At 31.9% G+C, this 25,243-nt stretch overlaps 1 protein-coding gene across 12 annotated transcripts in view; it reads right to left on the reverse strand.

Annotated features, from left to right (window-relative positions):
• The window catches only part of LOC129746877 (potassium voltage-gated channel protein Shaw), a 470,858-nt gene that overhangs the window by 52,324 nt on the left and 393,291 nt on the right, over positions 1–25,243 (reverse strand). Inside the window, exon 9 of one of the 12 annotated variants that reach the window (XM_055740794.1) lies at positions 1,714–2,144. The exons of the other annotated variants lie outside the window; for them this stretch is intronic. Coding sequence (XP_055596769.1) covers positions 2,089–2,144 — 56 coding nt within the window. The 3' untranslated portion in view covers positions 1,714–2,088. Of the gene's footprint in view, positions 1–1,713; positions 2,145–25,243 lie in introns of those variants that run through there. 12 annotated transcript variants of the gene reach the window in all.

Genomic DNA, 25,243 nt, shown 5'->3' on the forward strand with positions numbered 1-25,243 from the left:
TTGATTAACGTCGGTTAATATAAAGTCATTGCAGTTCCACATTGAACGCAGTATTCAATTAAGTAATTAAGTGGTTGATTCAAATTCAATGAAGCTCTACATCTTTATCTGAAACCCCAAGGGCAGGCAAGGCAATTTCTTTTGCATGTTTTTCAACGTAATTTTTTTTCTTATCTAAATATACTCTTTCAAACTGCACAGTTTGGATTCATTTCTTCACAAAAAAGGTTTCGCTTACTGGATATTATGATTAGAGATGATTACTGCCTTGAAGTTTGCATGGAAGTGAGGTAAACTTAATAATTTGTCAAGTTTATTTGAAGAAACTACTTGTCTGCTCTGTGATAAGGAATCGTGCATTCGGTCATTTATAACTAAGAGGACATCAAAATTCTTATAGCTTTTAAGGAGTTTATCATCAAAGAAAATGGGTTCCAGAAAAATTCAAAAAAAAACATTTTGAAACAATTGTCAAGCAATTGGATATTGCTTATTTGACATCTAACGAGATGAAGGTCAAATTTGAACTAGAAATCTTCAAAAAAGTTGTTTGAAAGAACGATGATCCAACCTTAAGCATACCATACTTTATATTACAGGTATCCGTAGGGACGGGCAACCCTGGACGGTTTTTTGAAAAATCTGGTTAAAATATTTGAACAATCTGAACAAAGTCACGGCATAATATCAAAACATTTAAGAGGATAGCTAAAGAATTTTTCTTGAAATTTAAATTTTTCATCGAATGTAATCAGAAGCATTCAATTATATTTATTGGGTCTTATGTTCAGTTTTTGACCTTATTTTAAGTTTTTGGAGTTTGTAAACTATTTTATTTTGTACATTAAAAAAAATTAACTGCTGTCATCTTTGTTGTGATATTTACACCGTTTGTTGTGATATATTAATGTTTCATTCAAAAATCAAAAAAAACCATAAAAATCCTACAAATATTTAAGAAAAACCTGTTGAAGTTATACATTTAAGTGTCGCAAAATTGCTATCCACCTTCTACATAGCTATGATAACATTAGTCAATGACACACATTCACATTCATACAAACATTTAATATAACCACAAAACGTAACATAATAACATGTAGATCAGAGGGAAAAAATATATTCCATTGATAAAGATAATTGTCTGAAGTGTTCTCTATTTCAAAACTCCTGTAAAATGCATCTGAATGAGCTGCAGACATTTTTTTGGCAGAATCATCTGAGATGAAAATGCAATCTCCGACTGTAGCTCTTTCTTATTCTAACAATTCGGGTGCCCAAAATGGAGGTGTGTTGATCGGGTGCTTCCTACTCCGTCATGCGTTGTTCATGGACAATTAATTCTACTTTTAATAGTTTCCGGAAGGCTCTGACAGGCTCAGGATAATGGAAACGACACGCACATGGACAAAATAAACGACATCGAAGCACGCAATTCTAAAACTGAATTTGTAAAGGAATTTGGGTGAGTTAGAGGGTGGGTGTAGATATGAGGTTATAAACGGGAATTAGGGAGTTCATATTAGACGAAATGTACAGAGCACACAGGACACACATCGTTTAGGAAATCCAACAGGGACAAGACAGCATAAAATGGAGCATATCAACACGCACACACACGCACATTCAGTCATAAACAATCCATTTATGGGTGATAATTTGGTAAAATGATTTACAAGCATTGCAGAACTCGCCGCTCGCCATTCGGGTGGGGAATGGTTTAGCTTTTTGTTTTTGGCTTTTATGAAGGGGGATCAGGCTAACACACTCTGGTTGAAGTACTTGCTCGAGATTTGGAAAATACGAATTTTTTCATTCAGGTCAGGGCTTTGGTCGAGTTTTTCTTTTCAGAAACTTTTTTGAGACTTGACCTGTTGCTTCCAATTCGGCGGGTCGACTTTGTTTTTTGTTTTGACTTATTTTACAATTTGTGACGAGTAAGGTTTTTTTTGTGTCGATTCTCGATTCAATTGGTGTTTGCTGATGATTGGTGTAGCATTTGGAGCTGCCATTTGGAGCTAGCTTAATTGTCTGGATAACAGGCTTGCTAGTAGCGTAAGAACTGTGAAGTTGCGCGAAAGCTTTTCGTTATAAAAGCTGTGCCATCTTGCCACCAGTTTTGCCGATGATGGTGGTGGTGACGTCTAGAAACGTTGCAATTAGAATATGGAAATAGAGTTTGAACAATAGAACTATGTACTATGTATGTAGAAGTTTTATATTTGTGATGAATATTTTACATTATGAGATAATGAAAGAAAGAATAATGATAAAACTTAACTTTGAAATATTTATAAGTATTTTGCTGGTATCGGATATTTCGGTTGTTAAATCAATCTTATGATTTTTGTGACAACTATTTTGATTTATTTTCAAATATATTTTTTGTTGAGGTTGAATCGTGAAATGATAAATTTATAGTGCCAATTGCATATTATTTGATTGAAAAAAAAATACAAAACTGTTTTTGCTTGGTTCAAGTTCGTTGCTTGATTAACCCATCGATGAACAAGCTCGATTTTTTACTACGCTTTTAAACAAACCAAAATTCTATATTAAATTTTTAGAACCAGTTGTTTAGCGTATAATTCTGTAATCAATTTCATGACTAAAGCAAAAATTAATAAATTAAATCCTCAAAATAAATTTGCAAACGAAAAATAAAAATAAATTGGAAATATATATTTTAACTTTGTTGTGTTGTGAGCCTACTTGGTTGAATGATTAACATTCATCTATCAAAATACACATTCATCAATCGAAAACGCTCACTGAAGAAGGTAGCAAGTTGGTATCGAAATACCGGTATATAAACTTTTCATTTACCGTGGTTGAATTCAAAGGAATCTTTCGATTGCTTTCATTCGATTGCTTTGATTCATATATTTAAAGTATTAGTATTAGTAGTAGTAAATTTCTATGTAAAGACTCGTTTGTTTGGCAACATTCGATTTTGGAAACATCCGATTTTGACACATGTGCCAAAATTGAACGATTTTTAGAAAAAATAAAATAGGAATTTAGGGGTTCGCAACCACCCCCCTCCCTGGAGATTTTTTTCCAAGTAAATTTTTCATTTCAGGAAATAACTTAACCGTTTTAATGGAAAACTGCTTTATCCCAAAATGTATTCGAAAATAATTGTGAACAAACATGTCATAAAATTGGCTGGCCTCTGGTGCAATTTAGTCCTAAATAGCTAAGTTTTCCAGAATTCTTGAATTTACCCAGAATTGCCTGGATACTTAGAAAAAGTATCAAGACATCTCCGGTCTAGGCCAGGTGTTGCAAAATACTGTCTGGATATCGCCGGTTTTTTTTGGGAATACTAAGTAAATCAAATGTGGTGATGGCAATTTTTAATTTTTGGGTTCAAATACAAAATTTTAACACATTCAGGACCACGAGGAAATCTTAGCCGAGAAACGCCGCAGTACGGCAAACTTTATCCCAAAACCTAATAGAACAAATTTTAAAAACTTAGTATATTTGAGTTATCGAACGTGTTGTGCACAATTTTGCAGATCAAAATAAACAAAAATATAAAATTATGCAAAGTTTATTTAGAAATGGGACAGTTATGAATGCGTGTATCCAGAAAACCATTCATTCGATTGGAGTACTTTCTTTGAAGAAATTAAATTAATATTATGTTTATTCATATAAAAAATTAAAAAAAAACATTTTTTTTGTTTTTTGTAAAATATATTTGTACTTTATTCTTGGTATCTCTCATCGGCCGGCGCGCACTTTTTTCGGTAATATTATTGATCAGTTTTTTCGACTCATACTTCGTCAAATCTAAATTTTCGGTGGCTGCATTCTCTTCTTTCACTTTCCACTATTTTTTGGTTCAATACTTTTCTTATGAAAGAAAATGAGTGCAATTTGGTGGATTTAACTGTTTCGAAATTAACAAAACTTGATGATTTTTGTGCCACAAAAATAAGTTTTTAATGGAATGTTTGGTGGCAAAATCAGACAAAACGAAGGAAACCCATCATGAGATTGAATTTAAAGAATAATCGAATAGTATAGATCGTAGATTATGAAATATACATACAAGAGTAATTTTTTATGCTTTTAAAAATATCGAAAACCAATGTTTTTGTTTAGAAAATTGTTAGTTTTTCAAAAGTTTTGTTATCCATCAGAAATTATCTGTCTAATTGCCTCGATACCGGCTTTACAGCTAACGAGCTACGGAACTCGCAAAAATTTGTTGTTTGAGATTAGGTTATAATTGTCATAACAATCTAACACTTTCAGCTTATCGGAGAAAAATTGCGAGACATTTCAGCGATCTACACTTAATTTTTCGCTTATTAAAAATAAAAAATTCTGGTAAGAGGCTTGATATCCCTGATGGCCCTAAACCGTAGTTTCCGATCATGCGCTCATCTAGAATGCTTGATTTGAACTTTGTGGACATTTTTGACATTGTTTGCATACTCTTCCATAAAATTTTCCATTTTATAAATAATCAGCCAACTATCGATTTGATTATGTTGGATTTTGAAGGAAACTGTGCAACATTATTTTTTCGTTTTCCTTGCATCGTAAATATCTCAAAAAAACGAGTTAATTTTAATAAGGATATGGATACTAAATCCGGGAACTTAATTTCGATGACGCGTGGGCGGCTACACTGGATTCGTTGCTCCTGCTTTTATCTACTGCGTTTTTGTGCTCGTTAATTCTGGTTCTGAATTTCCGTCTGGTTTGACCAATATAGACGGCCAGGCAGTTTTGACATGGAGTCTCATAAATTCCAGATCTCTCTTCCGGTGGCACTTTATCTTTTAGAGAAACCAGTCGATCTTTCATGACTTTATTGCCTGATTTTTTTTATCACATTTTCAAGTTAACGTGTGTTTTAGATACTTAGGATGCAAATAGACCTGGCAAAAAAAATGCACAAATACCTCGGAAATTCTTTATTTTCGACTTGTAAACTCATGAGCTAATGATTTTTTCTGATTGTTTTTTTCGGTCCAAATGGTTGAAAAGTATAAAGAGCCACTCTAGGATGCTCACAAAGTTAAAACCAAACCCTTGATCTCAACTATGGTAAAAAGTTTATGGTTATTGGGGATAACTGAATGCAGACCCTTTAACTAAGCAATAAATTCGTTTACGGCAGGCAAAAGGCGTTACCTGACTAGTAGACACCAAGTAAATATCTAATATTGAGCAGTTCCATAGATCGCAACCTGTGCAACCGGGTTTTACGCAATGTAACAGATGTGTTCAGATTAACCAAGAAATTTATGTTCAAACCGAATTGAAAAGGTCATATTCTTCGAGATGCCTACTCATGATAAGGTTCCCACCAGATTTCAATTGATTTTTTCTGATGCATTTGTGTAAAACATCATGAATTTGCAAAGGTTTTGCTACTGTGTGTAAAAATAATAGATCAATACATGACTGAAAAATGTGTTCAAAGATAAAAAAGAGATTTAATAATAAAGTAAGAATATTTCTTGTAATCAACGATAAATTATTTTTTTAATATTTTTTCATTTAATATCATTCATCCACCTTCATTTCTTCCATAGAGAGTTTTTCGATCAAATGAATAGTTTTTAAAATACACACGTTTGTAACTGCTCGGATTCTAAATGATCATCACCTTAGGTCGAATAGTACATTATACAGGTAACAAAATGCTGTCAAAAATTTGTATGACTGTCTCATTTCTAAATGAACTAAGCTTTAATACGGGTTTCGTGAAGTTTTTCAAATGAATTGCTCGAAATAGTCTGGCCCGGATACGTGCGAAAAATTAAACCTGGAATACTTTAAACCACTCTAGGCCTTAGATATTTTATTTTCCGACAGTATTTACGTTCAGAAATTGAACCAATTTTTTATTGTGAATTTGTAATTGCAATTTTACAAACCTTTTGTATTGAAACTCAAATCTTGACGCTTAAAAACCTTTATTCGCCTTGAGAATGTTTTTTTAAGACGTGTAAGTAATCTATTTCAGAATTACAAATGTTTTCTTTTAAAATGTTAAAAACCTTATCTTTAATATTTACATATTTTCTATTACTCTATAACAAAACAAAAATCAGGCAATATCCGCACAAATCCGACCAAAATCTATGTATTTTCAACTTAAACTGAAATATCAGGTGAAAATAAACAATTGAAAAAATGATTGTTGTCTTGACATTCCAAAAAATGTATGCGAATTTATTTCGTTAAAACATATTTAAAGCTTAGTTCTTTTAGAAATGGGACAGTTACGAGTGCGTGTATCTCAACAAACATTCGTTTGATCTAAATACTTTCTTTGAAGGAAATGAAGGTAATTTCATGATAATTCATGAAAAAATTGAAAAAAAATATTTATCGTGTTTTGTAAGAAAAAATTCTGCTTTATTCTTGGTACCTCCCATCGGCCAGCGCACACTTTTTCCAGTCATGATTTTGATCAGTTTTTCAAAGTTACACTTCGTTAAATCTGTATTTTAGGTAGCTACATCCTCTATCTTCAATTTCTGATACTTTTGGGTCTAATAATTCTATTTTAGAAGAAACTGAGGGCAATTTAGTGGATACAGCTGTTTCGAAATTAACAACATTTGATTATTTTTGAGCCACTTTCAAGCGTTTTTTATGAAATTTCTGCTGGAAAAATCTGACAATAACGAAGTAAAACCATCCCGAGATTAAACTTAAAGTATAATCGATTAGTATAGATCGTAAGTTGCGAAGAATTCATAGAAGATTGCTCTTTTTAGGCTTTTAAAAACAACGAAATCAAATGTTTTCGTTTTGAAAATTCTTGTTTTTTTTCCACAGGAGCAGAATTTTGGCAAATCAATATTTTATACAAAACATCCAGTAGATTCATATTTTAATATGCTCGGGACCTTGCCACGAGCAGAGATAATATAGGATTCAAACGCTGGAATTGGTTTGAAATAGGGTATTTCATAAGTTTGTCGTTCATCAGAAATCATCTGTCCCATTGCCTCGGTACCGACTTTACAGCTTACGAGCTCTGGAACTAGCAAAAAAAAAAGTTGTTTAAGGTTTGGTATGCATGACTCATTACTAGGCAACACTTTTAGCTTACCGGAGAAAAATTTTTCGAACATTTCAGCGATCTACCCTTAGTTTTTCGATTATTCAAAATTTAAAATGCTGGTATGAGACTTGACCTCCCTGATGACCCTTAACCGTAGTTGCCGATCATGTGCTTCACTCCAACGCTTGTTGTGAACTTTGTAGACACTTTTGACAGTATTTGCATACTTTTCAACCACTCACACACAGTAATTCTTTGAATAATCGACGGTTTTGTCAGCTATCATTTTGATAATGATGGATTTAAAAGGAAACTGTGCAAAATTTTTTTTTTCTTTTTCTAGTGCATCGTAAATATCGCAAAAACGAGTGAATTATAAATTTTGAAAAAAATAGGGCGTGTAGTGCTTTTCATAGGTAGCAAAATGCAGTCAAAATTTTGAACGTCCGATTACTAGTAAACGAGCTATTAGCAAATGAAAGTGTCCCATTTCTAAAAGAACTAAGCTTTATAAAAAAATGCTTATTTGATGCAAAAATCACAAATTTCGTAAGCTAAGTGAATTTTGAGTACGGATTTAGCTTAAACTGTAAGAAAATCCAGTCAAAATTTGGGTTTTAACCTCCGTATCTAGACAACCTGAACAGTCCGGGTAGTTCTCAATGTTATCTTTGAAAATCCGAGCAAGCTCGGTTCAATCCCGGCAATTTGGAATGCTTACTTTACAGGATCCAATATTTCAACTGTAAGCGACAAAATATTCAGAGCTAGAAATTTAAAACTATAAAACCTGTATTTGGAATTCCTTAATTTTTTTTATTTTTATTATTTATTATTTGTTGATTATTCAAGAGATTTAATTTCTCAACCTTCACTTTGTTGAAATATACTTTCAATGTTGTATTATAAATGTGTAAAGTTGTTATTGCGAACTTCAAAAATGCCAATTCTCAGCCATCTATTTTGATAACGGGAAGAATTTGACTATAATTTTATCGCTAAGTTTGATCACTGGCACCCTTAAAACTAATTTTAAAATGTTTTTCTTATAATCAAATAAAATTCAATCATCAACTATGTGTTTTGGATTAATTCTCTTAATTAAAATTGTTAAATTTTAATTCGTATTCGTAACCTGCTGATGCTTAGAAAATAGTCATTTCAAATTTGTAAACAAGATTGCTTAAAATTAATTTTCAAGCAAATTTATAATTCAGGGTATAGAAAATCTTTTTGAAAAATTAAGTATTTATTGACTTACCAGAAAAAAACATTGATTTGAAATTTTAATTCTGATTAGTTTTGAATCTAAACATTAAATTTTTTTTCAAGTTTGTGTGATGGTCGTAAGCAGAAATCTATTTCTTAATTATTTGTGTATTTTTTGGTATTTTTTAATGTCTATCTGAATTTGAGTTTCCAAAGATCCCATTGCACGGGCCTACTCTCCACACTTCCGAGTTGCATTATGGACAGCTCCAATGCTTACATCTTCCATTCACGCCAACTGACTCAGCGCAATGTGTGGTGTACTTTCATTTGTGGACAATAATATTTTGTACTTTTTCGGAAAAATGCTTCTCATTTTCACAAAAATTATGAAAACTCGAGCTCACGATACACAGAATTTTATGTTGATCTGTAAACAACAACACACAGCAGAAACCAGCTCTTTAAACGTAATCCGGAATTACCAGGATTGTATCAAAATCGTGCTTATTTAGACATAATGGGACACCCTATATGTATGCATGAGAAACTGAGAAACAGAATTCGAACTTCGCGTTAAAGTTGAACAAGAACAGAGAACAAATAGTTTTAAGTTTTCTTTTCAATAATATTGTTGAAACCTCAAAAGTCGAAAAGCTGCAGGATTTGATCTGTCAGCAAATGGAATTTGTGATCTCCCACTAAAAAATAGGTGAGTATAATGTTTTTATGTCGTTGGCTCCACTCGATTATTCCAAAGGTAAGTCTTAGACCTGGTTCAGGAAGCTGGAATCGAGTCGAGATTTTATTAAAACATTTTCTCGTGTGAATTTGGCTGGTAGCAATCTGTGTGTTCATGGCCAAGGTTATCTAGGCATCGAGCATGTTGTTTGGTCGTATGAAGTCAATTTCTTCGCTAATAGGTTCCCTTCGTAGCCGAGGTAGACAAACCGATGTTCCAATTAGAGATGTGTTGACTGCGATGGACCTTGACTAAGGTTGCCAGATTTTTTTCAGGATGAATCCTGGCCATTTTATCTAAAAACCTGGCAAAATCCAGGCATTTGTTTCGAAATTTTCGAAAGTCCGAGCAATATCCAAGCAAATTTGTTCAGAACTCAGGAATTAAAACTCATCAGTTTACAATATCGTATTTTAGGCAAAAAATCGTTCAGATTATGTTTTTGAAAATTGCTCAAAATTTTCGATTTTGACGCATAAATAAAAAAAATGTGCAACACAATTGGTTTTTTTTTGTTTGATTTGTTTGTTTGACTTTTCTTTTTTCTTTTTTTCTGAACATCAATGAAAAATAGATTTGAACCAAACATATTATAATCAACATTGGTAACTCTCAGCATGCTTCATAAACTTCAGCAAGGACATGTATATCAGCACCACCTCCTGGAGAAAGTTCTTACTAGAAGGAAATTTCAAGCATTGAGGTACTGAGGAAACTCTGAAAATTCTTTCCATCAACCGTGGGTTCGTGTCTTAACTACAAAAGTTCGTGTTTGAACTTGCATTTCTATGACCACGCAGAAAAATTTGTTTATGTTTTATTTTCAACATAGGAATTTTAGCCTACTCCAATTTTTCTTCGCGGAGCAAATTATGTTGCTATGGTTCTCAATTTGTGTTGTTTTCTGCCGAATGGAAAAAAGGTCCCGACTGACGGAGTATGCTAATAAATCTACAATTTGAGATTCTAATGTCATTTGAATTGAAACAATCATTGCTGGAAATTTCACTTTTTGGACAATACTGAAGATTTCATAAAAGAAATCTTAAAAGGGCAACAATTTACTAAGTAAATTGATCTTAAAATCTTCTCTACAATATGATTTGAGATTTTTTGATGACCACATCATCATTATTGTTATTATTATTATTATGATTATCTGGAGCTCGTTTGGTAAATGGAAATCAGAATTTCCCTTAAATGAATAATTTGGTAAAGAAAAAAATCTTCTGTAGAATTAGCTCTTTTTAATACTTTTCATTCAGGCACATCTGATTTTTTGAAAACTCCAAAACATGTTGAACCGATAAATCAAAATCATATTTTGAGTATAAAATTTATTAACGAAGTCAGCTTACTTATCATGAAAGATATTATGAAAAAATTAGTAGATATACTTGTGATGTATTTAGTATATCTGTCATATCGGGACACAAAGTTTTGGTGATAATGAGCTTAACAGTTTTCGCCAGAAGCTTTCGAAATTTAGTCTCAGGCAACTTCGGTCTTCTCGATAGCATTTATTCATGTTCGTAAGAACTTTCCTCACTTAGAGGCGCGTTTCATGTGTCCTTCAAGTTTCTGGGGAGTGAGGAATATCCCTACTATTATTATATTTGTTTGAACAGTAATTGTATGAACAAACCCCCCAATTTTAGCTCCGTCAAACTTAATGATCTGAGCTGTTTCAAATAAAGAATTTACAAAAAAACTTATAATGAACGATCCCAGATGTGCCTGTGCTTGTTTTATATTATCATAGATTTTTTTGAACTTCACAGATTACGCCGACTTCATTTTAAAAAAAAAATCTAGATATTTTTTCTGAGCATCATGCAATTAAATTTGATGCAGATAACTTTTCAAGTTTCTTTCTCGTTATTGAAAGTTGAATTTTCTTTATTCTATATCATTCTATATCGTTTGCATTTTCTGGAAGAAGCTTATAAAATCTCGCCATATGTCCAATATACCATGATAAGTGTTTCTTTAAACTCTATAAATATTAATGAACCATATCTGCAAGTTCTGTTATTCAGGAGAATATTTTAACACGACAAATTTCAACAAAGCATACTGCACCACAAACACCTATCTTTGAAAAATTGAAAAATTAAATTTTTATTAAATAAATCATTTTTGATATTAATATCATTTTTTTCATTTTCAGCTCATATAAAGTACATCATTTGAAAGCTATGATAAAAATGAGTCATTCATTTTATCAGAATTCAAAAACTTTGAAGTCAGATTAAAAAGAAGTCCCATACGGTTCCAAACTGTTTTATTTTTCAAGATCTAGTTTTGGGTCTCAAAAATTTAATGACAGAGTTTCCAACATGCAAACGGGATTTTTCCCCGTAGTTTTACAATCATTTGAAACATTCAGCTCTTGAGTTTCATTAAATATTTTGAAAATATGTATTATATAATTTTCAATTCGTCCACGGATTTTACTAGGAATAGGAAGGCGGATTTAAAATTGCACCAATCATACCACTTCAGATGAAAGCATCAAAAATAAGTTAAATAATTATTTTGTATTCAAATTTTTCAACATTTACAAAAGGGTCGAGAGCACCAAATTAAACTTTTGTAAGGAGCTTACAATAAAACAGAAGAAATATACTTAAAATTAAATTTAGGCTGCCAGATTTTTTTCAGCAGGTATCCGGGCCGGACAAATCCCGACCATTTCATATGAAAACCTGGCAAAATCCGGGCATTCTATTTAAGTTTCGACGTCCAAAAATTCGGGCAATATTCGGTCAAATTTTGTCAAAACTTAGAAACTACTAAACAAAAATCAAGAAAAAAAAATTTTTTTTTCAATTAATTTTAACGACAGATTTTAAATTGTAAAGGCTTTCAAAAACCCATTCATGATTATTTTAATAAATCTTGTTTAAAAAATTTCATTTTGGAGGCATAATAAAAACAAATTTACAACACAGTTTGCTTTTTTTTTAGATTTGCTAAATGAAGTGAATAAATTCGGGCAAAATCCGGGCTTTTTTCAATGAAATCCGGGCAACCGAATTAAATATTCGGGCAAACTCGGATAAATCAGGGCAATCTGGCAACCTTAAACTAGATGTACTAAACAACTAAAACTTTGTCCCTGGAGTTCGGCACCAGTATGAAAATTTCTTCGAATAAAAGCATGAGTTTTAATACGGTGATTACTAGGGAATTAAAAAAAAAGAACGCTTACATGAACACATTTTATGTTGCTCTCTTGTTGAGCGGGTTTCTCAAATAATAAGCCAATGTCTCAATTCACTTCACTTGAGTGATATGCAATGAATGCTCTTTAAAACTTCACAACAAAAATTTGAAACTTCATGACGCATAAAGCTCATTCAGCTGTAGAATTTTATGATGCAAAGCTTAACAGGAGGAAAAACAATCTACTTTAAATCAATGTCATGTGAACTTCTTATAATTAATTGAAATTTGCGTTTGAAGGCTTGATCCAAAGATTAAAGGTTACTGCTTTGTTGATCGTTAAAAATCTATGCCATGTTTTTTTTGTTCAATTGATCTTAAAAAACATCTTTACCATCTATGATCAACAAACTTAATTTGACAGAAACAATGCAAAAATATTACGAAAATCCGAAAACTCCGACTTTCCATTTTCCGGTGCTTACTAAAAAATCGTCCAACTTACTTTGGTTTCAAGCTCTAGAAAATAGATCGTTTAATTTTTACTTGATATGTAGTAGGTGAAAAAAAAAATTATCAAAGTTTGTTTTCACTCTTACAAACTATTCTCAAATAACAACTTTCTGTCTACTCTGAAAGTTATGAATGTTTGATCATATATTGGTCCGGTTGAAAAACTAATAAGCTTTAAGAAGCTATTAGCATCCACAACACTTGTTCTAACACAAAAACATGTCGTCCTGTGGTACGAGAATTGATTGCCCTCAGGGGATCAAAACAAACCAAGAAAAAAAAAATAGGAAAAAGAGTTGACATTCTGGGTCCACTGAATTTGGCACCACAATGAGCCTGAACCGGGTGGTGTTTTTCATTCTTTTTTTTTTTGCTGGTCCACCCGAATAAATGGGCAGTCATCGATAAAATGAGAAAAGTTTAATTACACATAATCAACAACAGCCACCAACCTGCGACAGTTCCTCGAGGGACCACCAAAGCATTAGATCCATCCGGATTCGTCCAACTAAACCACCGGAAAAATACGCAGGGCTCGATGGGAAAAGTTTTGGTTATTTTTCATCGAAAAACCGGGCTCTTTCTGACTGAACTGGCGGACCGGATGCGGAAGCCGGAATTGCCCGGAATAGTCGCACGAAACGGAAATTGTAGCGCCGAACATCAGCAGAAAAACTGAACGGGCAAAAATGTTTCATCAGCAAAAGGGGGCGCGAAATGGTTAGAATTTTTTTTTGATGGCAGGGTCATCATCGACATCAAAACATCTGACGATGGATGCGGATGGAATGCAATGAACTTCAAATTAAAGTTCAGAATCAGTAGCATTATTTACAATATAATAGAAATTCATATTTTTATATGCTTGAAAATCTTTCTTTGAAACCAAAATATGAACTTAAGTTTCGATCCATCATAAGAATAATGATCAAAATTTATGATAATTTTTCATCACTCATTTTAAAGCTTGTGAAAAAAAACTAATTATTTTATCAATTTGAATTGCATTTTGGTGGATGTCAAGAACACTTAATCTCGGACTGATTTAATTAATCTTCCCGAAGCTAATCCATTCAGCTCGTCCCTCAATCGGGAAAGTCTCGTACCAAATCGCTCTCATTGAATCAATATTTAATCCCTCCACCGTATTTGAAATTCAAATTAAAGCTAAAACAAACTGACTGATTGACTTTAATCTGGCCACTTTTACGCTTGGCCGTTCATTTGGGAGCAGCAGCTTCAGCAGACCTGATCGAAAAATTATCAGCACTTCAACCGATTTTCCCACGGCTGGCATGGCATTTTCCTCGTAAATCTCCCACTTTGGGGTTGGATTGGGTTTGGTACGAACATTTTCGGTTTCACAACGCATCACCCACCTTTAATTCTACCATGAAAAAAGGTTAAATTCCTCTTTTCCCCTTTTTCCTCACCGTTTCCAGCAAACCGTCAACAAAAGGACTCATTTCGACGAGCTTCGATCAGTTTTGGGAAAAGACAAGAGCAATTTCCCTTGGCCCATCCTTTGGGAGTTGACCGACTAAATTTCCGATTTTCTAGGGTAATATTCCGGAGACCGAAACAGAAAACCGAAGAAAAAAAACCCAAACCTCTTCCCATCTTCTCAAGGGGCCCATTCATCACTTTGTTTGTGTCATCTTTCGTCTATTGCTGGTGCTTTTACATATTGAAAAGTTCGCTGTTTCACCGTTTTTTTTTTGCTATCTGAACAAAAAATGGAAATTAGTTTCGAAGTCTAGATTGGGGTTGTTTTCCCATCACTGCCCTAGGTTTCCGGAAGAGGTGACAAAGATGACGAAATTGGGAGACGTTTGGTTGAGTGAAAAACTTTTCTGATTGATTGTGGTCTCAGGGACGATTTTTGATGGTTGGGGTATTGTTCGATTTTTTTCAGATCGTCAAGTGGTAAAACTGAAATCGTGTTGTTGGCGTTATTATTTAGCGGATCTGCTGGTTTTGGGACCGGAAAACAATGATTGGCAGCAAAGGATTGAAGAGCACAAAAACTGTCTCGAGGGAAATAAAAATAGACAGAAATGAAATTTTGTTATTTCAAATGATGGAGTATTGATTTGTAAAAAATTCATTTGATAATTTATACAAAATTAAATGCCAAACCATATAAAAAATTCTTCTGATATTTTGAGTGTGTAGAACAAAATCCGAATGGATTTTAAATTATGATACTTTTCAAATTTTTATGATTTGGATAATTTTCCAGTCTTAAAATTTTTGTCATTTTTGTCTTTTTTGTCATTTTTGTCATTTTTGTCATTTTTGTCATTTTTGTCATTTTTGTCATTTTTGTCATTTTTGTCATTTTTGTCATTTTTGTCATTTTTGTCATTTTTGTCATTTTTGTCATTTTTGTCATTTTTGTCATTTTTGTCATTTTTGTCATTTTTGTCATTTTTGTCATTTTTGTCATTTTTGTCATTTTTGTCATTTTTGTCATTTTTGTCATTTTTGTCATTTTTGTCATTTTTGTCATTTTTGTCATTTTTGTCATTTTTGTCATTTTTGTCATTTTTGTCATTTTTGTCATTTTTGTCATTTTTGTCATTTTTGTCATTTTTGTCATTTTTGTAATTTTTGTAATTTTTGTCATTTTTGTCATTTTTGTCATTTTTGTCATTTTTGTCATTTTTGTCATTTTTGTCATTTTTGTCATTTTTGTCATTTTTGTCATTTTTGTCATTTTTGTCATTTTTGTCATTTTTGTCATTTTTGTCATTTTTGTCATTTTTGTCATTTTTGTCATTTTTGTCATTTTTGTCATTTTTGTCATTTTTGTCATTTTTGTCATTTTTGTCATTTTTGTCATTTTTGTCATTTTTGTCATTTTTGTCATTTTTGTCATTTTTGTCATTTTTGTCATTTTTGTCATTTTTGTCATTTTTGTCATTTTTGTCATTTTTGTCATTTTTGTCATTTTTGTCATTTTTGTCATTTTTGTCATTTTTGTCATTTTTGTCATTTTTGTCATTTTTGTCATTTTTGTCATTTTTGTCATTTTTGTCATTTTTGTCATTTTTGTCATTTTTGTCATTTTTGTCATTTTTGTCATTTTTGTCATTTTTGTCATTTTTGTCATTTTTGTCATTTTTGTCATTTTTGTCATTTTTGTCATTTTTGTCATTTTTGTCATTTTTGTCATTTTTGTCATTTTTTTCATTTTTGTCACTTTTGTCATTTTTATCTTTTTGTCATTTTTGTCATTTTTGTCATTTTTGTCATTTTTGTCATTTTTGTCATTTTTGTCATTTTTGTCATTTTTGTAATTTTTTTCATTTTTGTCACTTTTGTCATTTTTATCATTTTTGTCATTTTTGTCATTTTTGTCATTTTTGTCATTTTTGTCATTTTTGTCATTTTTGTCATTTTTGTCATTTTTGTCATTTTTGTCATTTTTGTCATTTTTGTCATTTTTGTCATTTTTGTCATTTTTGTCATTTTTGTCATTTTTGTCATTTTTGTCATTTTTGTCATTTTTGTCATTTTTGTCATTTTTGTCATTTTTGTCATTTTTGTCATTTTTGTCATTTTTGTCATTTTTGTCATTTTTGTCATTTTTGTCATTTTTTTCATTTTTGTCATTTTTGTCATTTTTGTCATTTTTGTCATTTTTGCCATTTTTGTCATTTTTGTCATTTTTGTCATTTTTGTCATTTTTGTCATTTTTGTCATTTTTGTCATTTTTGTCATTTTTGTCATTTTTGTCATTTTTGTCATTTTTGTCATTTTTGTCATTTTTGTCATTTTTGTCATTTTTGTCATTTTTGTCATTTTTGTCATTTTTGTCATTTTTGTCATTTTTGTCATTTTTGTCATTTTTGTCATTTTTGTCATTTTTGTCATTTTTGTCATTTTTGTCATTTTTGTCATTTTTGTCATTTTTGCCATTTTTGTCATTTTTGTCATTTTTGTCATTTTTGTCATTTTTGTCATTTTTGTCATTTTTGTCATTTTTGTCATTTTTGTCATTTTTGTCATTTTTGTCATTTTTGTCATTTTTGTCATTTTTGTCATTTTTGTCATTTTTGTCATTTTTGTCATTTTTGTCATTTTTGTCATTTTTGTCATTTTTGTCATTTTTGTCATTTTTGTCATTTTTGTCATTTTTTTCATTTTTGTCATTTTTGTCATTTTTGTCATTTTTGCCATTTTTGTCATTTTTGTCATTTTTGTCATTTTTGTCATTTTTGTCATTTTTGTCATTTTTGTCATTTTTGTCATTTTTGTCATTTTTGTCATTTTTGTCATTTTTGTCATTTTTGTCATTTTTGTCATTTTTGTCATTTTTGTCATTTTTGTCATTTTTGTCATTTTTGTCATTTTTGTCATTTTTGTCATTTTTCATCAGATTTTAAAAAAAATTCAAAATTAGAGTTTTCAGAGAAAAGCGTTTTTCGTGGCTATTAAGTTAGAAATCGAAAAATTGGCTTTCAAAATTTAATGGAAACCATTTTGTAAAAACTCATTCTATCAACCTGGTTTAAAATTTATTTAAGCTTTAAACTCAGTCAGATTGACTTTTCCGAAAGGTACAAAACATAGGAATAAACAGAAACCACAAATATTCAGAAGTGATTAAAATCATCGTCCTTTCTTTTACTCCTCCCGAACAAGTGTACAAGAAAATTGCACACTAATTTCCCTCAAGAAAACCGGTACCGAAAACGTGAACGAAATAACAATCAATGAATCCGTTGAGGTGTAATTTCGAATCCAATTTACCTTTCCCGGCACAGACTGGAAGAAGTGGGTTAAATTTGGCTAATCCAAATTTCCTGAAAAAAAAAAAAACAAAATAAAAGGCGAAACAAAGAAAAAGCGGTTGCAGAATGTAAAATCGTTCATGAAAATATGCTAACGAAGACAAAAGGCGTCGAAGCCCCCGTGTTGTTGTCGTTGTTGGTTCATTGAAGAAACGATGGGAAAGGTCCTCCTTAGATCTCTCATCAGATAATCACCTTCATTAATCTTCGTTTTTGATAACACGCCGACGATGTGCCGGTGAGCTGCCTGCAGTCGGCTTTTCCTTGAGGGACTGAGTTTGAGGCTCAGATTACGTGATTTGGATTTTCCTGCTTTCCATTTTTGGGGAGGTGTCATCGTTTCTCTCTGCTTTGAATGGTTCAGAGCCAAGTATTGCCAGTAAACTTTCAAGGCCATCAAGGGATTCAATTTCTGCGGATCGATGGTACATTTACTTGTTACTTCAAGATAAGAATTGGAATGAAATTCAATGTCTCTCGAATTGTCTTCGATTGGAATTTATAACCCAATTCATGAGACTTTTTCTGTTTTTCGTGAAAATGATTCCCAGTATTTTAAGTTCAAAAACGGATTCACTGTTTTTCGAAAGGAAAAGGTTCGATTACAGAATTTTTTTTTATTCTAAAACACTTTTTGAGAACGTTGCTGAGGGCTAGAAAATCAAATGATGCAGGCAACCCTGAGTGCAGGTGAACCAACATATTGAAGCATTTACATGAAGAATGAATCCGGTGCCGGTGTTTTCCAAATGAAACGTAAAAGCTTCTACCACCAAAGTATCACCGAAAGTAAAACAACTGATTGATGCTTTTTGGCAAAACGATGGCCCTCGTTCGGGGTGTGCTTTTTGGGATTCTCAAAAGAGCCTTGACCAACAACAAAAACAAAAAGTTTGAGACCTGAGGTGACGACGAACGCTGAACTTTCGGAGTAGGTTCGTTTCTGATCGTTAATGGAATTACTCACGTTAATTATAATTCAGGGGATCATCCCAAGGCGAAGCAGGACTGGATAGGATTTAATCCAAGGGTGGACGAATATTTGTAGCTACACATTTCGGCAGACGTTTTAGTACGAATCGGAAAAGCAGTGCCCCAGGGCTTGAAAGTTTCTGTTTCGCAAGTTCGCCTGTTTTGTGTTAATGGTAATGGCATTGAATGGAGTACTTTGGAATGGTTGAGACAATAAAAAAAGTAACTATAAAAATTATGTACGGTTCTAAACAGAAAAGATAATTGGTGTTGAAATTCCTTTGAAGTTGAGTTCAAACAATGGAAATGAGCTTGAAGGCAGATAAGTTCTATTACGGTAAGAATTTTCAAGGGCATCTGGAATTCGAAATTATTTTTGAGATTTTATTGATCATTTAACGACATGTCGCGGAGACTTTTTATCATATGCAAAAAGGATAGACTATTATGAGAGAAGTGGTCAAACAGAACTGACCCTGCCACAACAATTTTTGAAAAAGTATTTTCATAATCTTCCTAAGTTCCTACAATCACGCTAACTACTTATCAAAATTTTATAATTAAGTTTTTACACCCGCTTTAAAAAATCATTTTGGAACTCGGAAACATGAGTCTGAAAAACAAAATCAAACTTACAACCACCACCGTTTGACGAAGAGTTAAACATTCAGCTTTTTTTTTAACAACTACAAAAGGAGTTTATTCGAAAAAATGCAACACTTTGTTTTGTAAACAACTGTTGATGCAGGATGAAAGTTGATGAAATTTTCAGCAAACCTTCTCAATATCTTTTTACTTGTGCAAATTTTAGAGACGTTCTATTGTATACATTGTATACATTGAACCACCTTATTCTAAATAAAAGTTTCATTAAATTTCGTTTTATGTTTTGTGAAGTTTTACCTTCCAAATTACTCAAAAAACTCTAATTTGGTCGAAGTTATGACAAATTTAGCAGATTTCATTCCTCCGGCTCAAAAACAACACATTTGAGTTTTTATCATTCCACCACAGTTTTCGCGTAATGGTATGATTCCAGATCCAACCGAAGCAGAGTAGAAACTTTGTAGGACTTATTGAAGTTTCAAGAAGTCCTACATTGAAGTTCTAGGGAAACGGTCGCATTTGGAGGCAGTTTTTTATCTCCGAAAAACAGGCTTAACTTGTCAACAAAAATTTTCTTACTGGAAACCTGCCAGGTGCCCACAAAAGAGTTCGTTTAGCTGACCATTACTTATTTGTTTCAAAGTATCTTCCTGCTTGCGGTCCAAATATTTTGCGCACGATTCAAGCACCGTATTTTGTTTATTTTATCGGTGGGCAGCTTTTTTTTTATCTTGTGGAAATGAAATCAGTCATGTTTATTAGTCAGTAAATCACTCAGTAAAATCAACCTTTTTATTACTTCCTCTCACTCTAAAATATCTCGTTTTTTACTAGTCACATGTGTACTACACATTATAAAGTAACTTAAATTTTTTTAAATTTATATAAGAACTATCTTCTACAAATTTAACACTACAATATTGGTGCCTCAAAGCTACTAAATTTGTACATTTTGGTCCAGTGGTTTCTGAGATACAGATTTACAAATTATGGTGTTTCACGCTACAGTCTCTTTGCGATATTTAATGTGTTAATTTCATGAAATCAACCATCTTCAGTATTATTCAAATTTTAACTCACTGTTAGATCCTCTACGACTCCTTAAACGATTCACTTTATGAAATTTGGTCGAATATTTGATTTCCAGCTGTTTTCGGGTCTGCCACAAAGTTGCCGATAAAAAAATTGTATTTTAACGAAAAAAAAAAATGGCTTTCTGTGACTTTACCCAAAAAAAAACAATTATCCAAAATGACATGCACATAAAAATGAATTTTAAAAAAATCTTCAAAATTTAAGAATTCTGTGAAATATGTAGTTATTTTGGTGATGTGATTTGTGAAAGAAATTCGCTCAAAATTATGTGATATTAAAGATTTTTCTGTAATTTCGGCAACCTCGGTCTCCTACTGGAATTTTCTAAGAATTTTCTCGATCTTGCCCAAAAAAATTATGTCAAATAGCTTATGTATTAGACGCTATCTCAAACACCACTTGACAGATTGTTACCAAATTTAGCACATTACGTTACTTAGTAACATCACTGAAAATTTCATCAATTTCCATCCATGTATTCAAAAGTTATCCACAAAATAAAGTGTTGGATTTTTTTCGTATACACTCTTAATTCATCAAACGAAAAATTCCACATTTATACTTTATTCATGCGGTGACCAAAGGGTTTTTTTTGTTTGTCATAGTAATTTTTTATGAGAAAAGCTTATTTTAAAAACTAAATGAAGTAATATTTGAAATATGATGAAGACATTGTATATAAGACGTGGCCATAAGATAGACGTAGAACTATGACAACCTGTTTTACCTGTTTTACTATAAATAAGTTCTCTATGTTGATACTGAGTTGAAAAATTGAACAATTTTGCTGTTGAAGTGAAGTTCTTAAATAAATCTTCAATCCTGTATTTATGTCACATAACTGAATAAATTTAATCTCTTCAGCTTAATTAGCTACTTAACAAATAAATTTTTATTACAAATGGATCAGAATTGGGTTCCTGATCATGATCCTGATCCTTATTTGAATCTTAATCTGACGCTTATCCAAGAATAAATTAAGATCCTCAAGTTGAAACTAATCCTGATCCCGATCTTTATTTTTATCTTTATTTTCTACTTCTTGATTCTGAATTCTATATCCAGGTCCCAGATTCTGATAGTGGCTTCATATCCTAAACTCTGATCTTGATCAGGGGTCATGATCAAGGTTGCCGAAAAAAAAAGGTGTGTTATGATGAAATAAAAAAATCTGACTTAACCCATACATTCTGTGACGGTTTTCTGTGATATTTTTTTCCATTTATTTCATTCGAAAGTCATTTTACTGAAGAAAAATCAATTAACATTACCAATTTTACCTTATTTTCACTTTCAAAGATTATAATTCAAAACTTATTTTGACATAAAATTTGTTTTTTTAAACGTCTAAAATTTTAAAATTTTGTGAAATTTTTGAATATTTCTTAAATTTGGTGTTCTGTGACACATATTGTGTGATGAAAATTTGCTCAAAATTCTGTGAAATTATAGATTTTTCTAAACTTAAGAAACTGTTGTACAAAAAAATAATAGTCTCTCGGCACCGTTAAACAAAATGGTTTGAGCCGTTTCTAATAAACGAACTGTAAAAAAAATAGTTTTTTCTGTGATTTCGGCAGCTGTGATTATGATCTCGGTTCATATTTTTTCATAGTCTGGTACTAGACTAATGTTGCCAGAATTTTTCTAACACGTATCTGTGCCGGACAAATCCAGGCTGTTGGATTCATGGTTTGTATGGATTTTCAATTATGATCCCGCAATCTGATTTTGGGTCCGTATCCCTTATGCTGATCTTGGATTCAGATCCTGATCTCTGTTCCTGGATCTTGGTTCTGATCCTCGATTCTAACACCGGATTCTGATCCTGATGATGAGAATTCTGACCCTGAACATAATCGTGAGATTTCATCCCGGATTCAAATACTAGACTCTAATCATGTATCCCATTGCAGATCCGGGATCCTGAATTTAGAACCTGATTCTAATCCAAATCTCGATCCTAATCCCAATCCTAATCCCGATCCTTATCATGAATCTCGGACTCTGATCCTAATCTTGCAATATCGCTCCTGACGCTGGTCCGGTTAGCTGAAATCCAGATCAGGCTCCAGAGTGAAACTAAATTATAAGCGACCAGGGATTAAAAGATAGACTGTTGATTAGGGTGTCCCTAAATTGCATAATGTTTAGGAATCTGGGGGCTCAACCTCCAATTGATAGATTAGAGTGTGGAGAACAAACTTTTGAATGGGGCGAACTAAAAAGATCATGTTTAGAGGTTCCGCAAACGTGATCTTTGAAACAAGCCACTATTCAAAGATTTTAATTTTTGGAAAAAAAATCTGAGACTAAAATTGCTCAGTTTGTTTAGCAAAGTTAAGTGCACAAAAATCCGCATCTTTAAATGGCATTGACTTAAAAAAATCTAAGCTAGGTACACATTTTGAGAAGTTGAACTTAAAATTTAGGGATATTTATTTTAAGAACTCGCTGATTTAAATTATTTTTTTCAAAATTGGTTGATTGTTTAATTTTTTACGTATAGTATTCAAATCAGAAGAAACTAAAATAAATATGTTAATAAATTTTAGGACAAAGATTTTGTTTTAAAAGAAATCTAAGAAAGGTGATTTTTTTTCAAAAAACTCGCCTCTAACAAAAGTTTGTTCTCCATACCCTAGTCTATCATTTGGAGGTTGAACCTCAAGATTTACAGACATTCTGCAATTTTGGAACACCCTGTTGATGTTTTCGGCAACATTGATCTGTATCACGAGGCTCATATATTGATATTTTCTTTCAATTCTAAGAGTCCACCGATATTCAGATAAAATGCTAACTATTTTGTTAATCTTGAGGCTTTGGCTCAAAACCTTGTTAACCTTGGAAACCTTGTAAAAGATTTTTTTTATTAACAAAATTCAAATAAACAACTGTGCTGAACAAGTCAGAGTTCTACAATTTCAAGAGGTACAACAAAATCTAAAAATTGAAAACCTCTTGTAAAATGGAGGCATTTTCTTTGTAGCACCATCACGTATGAATGATCGGTCGAAATTAAGTGAAATTTGGTATCCGAGGGTTTTTCGGGTCAGAGATGGTTTGTATAATAGTTTCGAGATTATTACTTTTCATGCAAGGGGGGCTCCTATACAAAATCAACTAGAAACGGGACAATTCTCGAACTACTTGAAGACGATTTTATTGAAAACTGATTCACGAGCACTTAGAAGTTAAAGAATTGTTAACATTTTCCAACGATTTATTAAGTTACGGGTAAAACGAAGTTTACCGGGTCAGCTAATTTTTTTTCTAAATAAGCAAAATTTCAATAGTTATTTAGAAAACAACTCAAACACCACTATTTTTGGCCAATTCTCACCCCGCACGACGGTAGTTTAAATTACCCTCAGTGGCCGAGTAGTTAGCGTCATGATACGGTAATAACAGGTCCAACGGAGGAGTTTTAATGATTTCTGAATGTTTTGATACTTTTCACTTTTGATTAATTGTAAAACCTTAGACACGAACATGATAAAGTGACATTTATAAAATAAAATAAAAATCAACCTATTGTTTATGTTTGATTGCATAAATTTGTGTTTTTGGAGGCATCCGTTTACGTAAAAATGTGGTCGAATTTAAGTTTTCATGCAAAAATTCTAGATTGTTCATTTTTCTCAAAAGTACACGAACTGGACCTAATGTCCTTAATTAATTTTTTTTATGAAAAAAAAAAGATTCCAAAATCTCAACATCAACTTTGTTTTCAACAATTTTAAGAGGTTGATTTGATGTAATGCTATTATCTGAAAATATTCTTTCAAATCACTTTAAGTTGTTAGATCAGTCATCAGATTTTTTGCGAATTTTTTATTTCGTTTACTAAGAATTTTGCATTTATTCAAATTGATGATTTTTTCCAAATTTCAAATAAAAAAACATGGATTTTTATCTGGTAATATGGAACACTGCAAACATTTGTCAGTGGATTTCTGCATTTTTGGCTTTCCCCTGGAATATTATTTTCATACTTCTACGAAAATAAAATATAACATTGTGTCATGATGAACAGTGGCAGTGGCTTGAATTGTTTAAAATAATTATTCTACATATATTTGCCCAGATTAGGGACTTATTCAAAATGTAACATTGCTCAAAGTATGAAACGAGTAACAAAATTTTCAAGTCAAGCAGGTGCCATCTTTTTTTATATATGGCCGGAACAAATTTGAAGCCTATCTTTCGTCATTAGAAGATGAAAAATCACGATGAAGGGATTTTTGGAAAAATCGGAGTTACAAAAATAAGAATTTGATATTTGTTCAGGAATAATAAAACCCCAAAAATGCTCATAGCTTCAGTAAATCCTGATAAACTTTATGTAAAAGATTGATTTTGAAATGTAAATAAACCGTTTTGAACATTTATACACTCCCCAATCAAAAACTGAGCTCGTAGAATACTTTTTCTGGTCTTAGTACAATCAGTGGTGAGAAGTTTTATTAGATTTTTCAAATGAAATAATAATCACTCTGTTTGTGACATTCCAACTCTTTTCTCTCAATTTGTATCACTTTAATGACTTCTACAAAATTGTAGCCAGGGAAAATTCCTATGAAATCATGTTATTGACATATGATGTTGGATTTACGCTAAAGGTAATACGAGCCTTTTCACAATGATAAGTATAATTTTGTCAATGAAAAAATCTTCAAAAAAATAAAATGTTCTAGACCCCCCGGTGGGTTATTTCAAATTTGGGCTCAAATGAAAGAAGAAAGTCTCAGCTTTCGAATGGTGCAAAAATTAGCGATGCTAATTTTCGAAAAATAAAATCGTTCCATCAGAGACACCGTGGTTCTTTTTAACTTCTTGTTTGATTTGATGTGACTCATAACCTGCTTTTGAAACGTGTATTTTTTTTAATCCCTCATGATTTCAGACAAAGTAAAAATATTTGAAAAAAAAAATTTTTTTTAGCAATTTTCTTGTTGGCAGCTATGTTTGATATTTAGTTCGTTAATTTATTTTCCCGTGAAAACTCTTGTCCTGTATATTTTATTCAGCAAGATTGTAAAAGAATTTAATTAGGGCATATCAACAGCAGTCGGAACTGCTACCTCTATT

Source organism: Uranotaenia lowii, chromosome 2, assembly GCF_029784155.1.
Source record: "Uranotaenia lowii strain MFRU-FL chromosome 2, ASM2978415v1, whole genome shotgun sequence".
Taxonomy (NCBI): Eukaryota; Metazoa; Arthropoda; class Insecta; order Diptera; family Culicidae; genus Uranotaenia; species Uranotaenia lowii.